The 4,078-nt window shown below is 67.0% G+C and overlaps 1 protein-coding gene across 1 annotated transcript; it reads right to left on the minus strand.

Moving 5' to 3' along the window:
• Positions 1-1,910: 1,910 nt before the first annotated feature.
• ZBTB45 (zinc finger and BTB domain containing 45) lies at positions 1,911-4,078 on the minus strand. The gene is made up of 2 exons (XM_007457485.1): positions 2,794-4,078; positions 1,911-2,167 (listed from the first exon to the last, which is right to left on the minus strand). Exons 1-2 carry the CDS (start codon positions 4,076-4,078, stop codon positions 1,911-1,913), a joined length of 1,542 nt encoding a protein of 513 aa, XP_007457547.1.

The following is a 4,078-nucleotide window of genomic DNA, read 5'->3' on the forward strand; positions in this document are numbered from 1 at the left end:
GAATGCCCACCTCTTGCCCGGGCTGATAACCCATCAGCCCCACCCCCTGGCTGTGACCCAGAGGCTGTTGACCGTGGTGGTGGCTCCAGGACTCTGCCTCCAGCCCTTCTTAACCCCAACTGTTTGTTTCACTCTGCCTGGTCTTCCGCGTGGTTCCAGCCCCTCTGCCTCTGTCCCCCACGCTGTGCCCCAGGCACTTGGGAAATAGGCAGAAATCCCTCTCTCAGGCAACTGAACTTCCAGCCATGCCAAATGCAAATTCAGCATGATACCAGGGCAGCTCTGGTTGTAAGCACTGCCTTCCCATCTGCAAACCTCACCAGGAAGTTCTCCTGTGGCACCTACTTAATCTGAATCCTCCGGGAGATGGGGCCTGGCTGGGATGAGCCCCCATCCTCCTGCCAGGTACACAGCAGGTGCTCAGTAAGCCCTTGAACACCTGCAGTGCCCGAATTTAAACCCAGCTCTGACCCCCAACCCATGTGGTCCACTCTGACTCTCTGCCTTACCCTTGGCATAAATGGGGACCATGCTCAGGGTTCAGGAGGCTGAACTTTGCCTGGAATGTGGGTCTGGCAGTCTATGCACGGTTGGACCAGGAAAGCCTTAGCCCCCCTCCTCTGGGAGGCAGTCACAGCGGGTAGCGCAGAGAAACGTTGCCGTTGGCCTAGGATCACAGCAAGCTGGGCTACTGGAGCACCCTACAGGCCACACACCCCCCTCACCAGCTCCAGATACTTTGGACCGGGGTGCCCAGGCCATGTGCCGACAGTGTGATGGGGGCACGCGAAGAGTAGCCTCGAGCTGACACTGGCTGGCCATCTTCCGCAGCCCAATGGGCAGCCCAAGGGTCCCGGCTGCCGCTTTCTGCCCTGCCCCCACCCCAGCCCTGCCTGGCACTTCCGACCTTGCCGGCCAGGACAGCTATCCTGGGGCTCGGACCCCCTAGTGGCAGCCTGGCCCCAAAGACCCCCTGGACCCTCAAAAGTGAGGTGCTCAACCGTCATGCCCATCAGGACAGGGGAGGAGAAGTCTGGAGACTAGAGATTCTGTCTGGAAGATATGGGGGGAGGGGCCTCGAAATCTTTATCTTGGGTGGCAGCCGCTGGGATTGCGGCTGCGAACTTCCCACACGTGGCCTCCCTCTCCGAGACCCGCCTGTACCCCTCCCCACGGGACCGAGGGCTCTGGGAGGGTCAAGCGCCAGTCATACGTGCACCCCACTCCCACCCAGAGAACAGAGACACGAGATGGCAAAGTGGATCATCCGCTCGCAGGCAAAGGAGCCCAGGGAGCAGCAGGGATGCTGCCAGGGACAGGGGCACTGAGGCCCAACACCCACAGACGGTCTGTGAGGAACAGGAACACACGGGTCCGGGAGCTCACGCTTCCAGCTTTCGGCCCCACGGCCCACAGTCCTTTATTACAGAGCAGGGGTCCCAAGACCAGGCCTCAGTCCATGATGGGCCCACCTGAGACGCCCCAGGCGCCAGATGAGGGCGGATTAGCTCGGGTCGGGGAGCCGGGGACATTTCCCGGCCTGACGCAGGAGCAGGGGAGCAGACCCCACCCCACTCATGGGAGGGGAGGGGTGTGAACCAGAGTCGGAGCCATGAATCCTGGGCCCCGCACCATGGTTGAGCCCTAGTTCCGGCCGGAGATGACCCAGTTCTCAGAGGTGGCCGGGTCCCTGGCCATCCCCAGCCAGCCCCACCCGGAGGGCCGAGTACGTAGGAGGGGAGGAATAAGGCGGGCTGCGCTGGAGAGGAGGGTGGAAGCAGGGGAAGGGCCTGATCTCAGGAGAAGGCGTGGGCTGGTGGCGGGGACGTGGTCAAGTGGCCGCGGCAGGCGTGACAGCGGGTGGCGCTTGACCGATCCCTTGGTGGGCGTGGCCAGGCCCCATGCCCGGATCAGGGCGCAGGGTGCGCGGCCAGGTGGCGCTCCAGCAGCGCGCGGTGCGAGAAGACCTTGCCGCAGGCGGGGCACGGCGCGCGCTCCGGCCGGTGGGTGCGCATGTGCACGTTGAGCGAGCTCTTCTGCGTGAAGCGCTTGGCGCAGACGGCGCACTGGAAGGCGCGCACGCCCGTGTGCGTGACCATGTGCTTGAGCAGGTAGTCGCGCAGCGAGAAGGATCGCCAGCACACGGCGCACTGGTGGGGCTTCTCCCCTGCGGGCGACAGGGCGGGCAGCAAACTCAGGTCAGCTGGGGAAGGGCCCCGGGGCGCCTTTGCCCGGCAGGGACTCCCCTCCCCAACCGGACCAGCCATCCACCCGGAATCCCCCCGCCCGGCAGCGACGCCCCTCTCCCCGACCCTTAGGGTCATACCGGGATGTCACTGCCTGTCTGTGACCCACAACTCCAACAGGTAGCCTCCCAGCGGGGAACCCCGCAGGTCTGGGGCATCGTTGCCCACCGAGGCTGACCACTCAGGTCTACCCCCACCTCCAGGGACCTTCCCGCCCCCAAACCGCACCGTGCCTGGCACAGGGCCGCGGGATACCCCTCCCCCATCCCTGCCACGCTCACAGAGCGTTCTGGACTGTCTGGTCGCTGGCCACCATTCTGGGGACAGTCTAGCAAGGCCCAGCACCCTTACACTGGGAAAGACCCCGCCATACCTACCCCCTCCCTTCTGGCTGCTATCATGTCCCCGGGGTGACAGAGTAGGCTGCCCCCCTCCCCCTGAATCAGACAGGGGGAGACAGGCTGTGTTTGACCCCTAGGGTCATCAAGTATTAACAAAAAGTCTATCTCCAATGATCAAGAGGCTCAGAGACCCAGCCCCGGCTCACCCGAGTGGATGAACATGTGCTTGGTGTAGTTCTTCCGGGAGCTGAACGTCTTGTGGCAGTGACTGCACTCATAGGCGGGCGGCTCGGCACCCGGGGCGCGCGCAGGGGTCGCCGAGGGGGCTGCGCTGGGAGCGGCCGGTGGGGCCGGGGCCTCCCCTAGAGGCGCGCTGGGAGCTGCGTCCGGCTGGAGCGCTGGGTAGAAGGCGGGTGGGGGCGCAGGGGCCGGCCCCGAGGGCGCGGGAGGGGGTTGCGCTGGCGGCCCGGGAGCGCCCAGATGAAAGGGGAAAAGCGCGACGGGCGGCCCGGGGGTCTTCACGCCAGGTGGGCGGGGTCCGGATAGGACACAGTCGGGCGGGGCAGGGGTCTCGGCGGGACAGCCTTCAGGGGCGGTTTGATCTCCGTCTTGCCAAGCGGAGACGTAGCTGTCGGGGAACACGTCCTCGGCAGCCGAAGTCCCCCGGAGGAAGTCCCTCCCGGCGCCGCCGAAATCGGGGAGGCCGGCGGGCGCAGGCGGCTCCTCGCGCGCGCCGTCCGCGGCCGCGGGTAGGAAGCCGGCGGCGCAGTCGGGGAAAGAAGGAGGCGCCTGGCCCTCACCCGGGCCGCCGCCTTCACCATCCTCGCCGTCGGTCTCCTCATCGGTCTCGTCGTCGTCGTCGTCCGCGCCGTCGTCTGGCGCAGCGGTCAGGGCAGGGTCGGCGTCCGATACCTCCGCCTTGGCAGGCGCGGGGGGCGCGGGCAGCTGCAGGCGCGCGGGCTGGCGCTGCTTGCGTGTGTGCGCGGCACCGGCGTGGCCCGGGGGGCGCGCGGCCAGCAAGTGGCGCAGGCGGTGGCGCAGCTGCGCGGGCGCGAGCGGCGGGGGCACGGGCGTGGGCAGGGGCGCGGGCGCGGGGGGGCCCGGGGCAGGGGCGCGGGCGCGGGCTATGATTTGCGTGCATTCGTCTATGACCGTCTGGATGCGCAGCACTGACGCGGCCGTGAGCACCTGCAGCGCTTCGCCCTGCGCCACCACGAGCGAGCCGCTGTAGAGGAACTCGACGAGCTGGCGCACCGTCTGCGCGGGCACCACAGGCGGCACGCGGATCTCAGAGTGGCCGAGCAGCAATTTGTCCTGGAAGAAGGGCGAGCCGGCGGCCAACACGCAGCGGTGTGCACGCAGTGAAGCCTCGCGGATGCGCACAGTCACGTCACAGAAGTGCCCACCCAGCCGCTGCCCGTTGAGGGTCTCAAGCAGCGATCGGGAGAAGTTCTGCAGGTGAATGTGGTGCACCGCCTCCGCTGCCGCCAT

Source organism: Lipotes vexillifer, unplaced genomic scaffold, assembly GCF_000442215.2.
Source record: "Lipotes vexillifer unplaced genomic scaffold, Lipotes_vexillifer_v1.1 scaffold995, whole genome shotgun sequence".
Classification (NCBI taxonomy): Eukaryota; Metazoa; Chordata; class Mammalia; order Artiodactyla; family Lipotidae; genus Lipotes; species Lipotes vexillifer.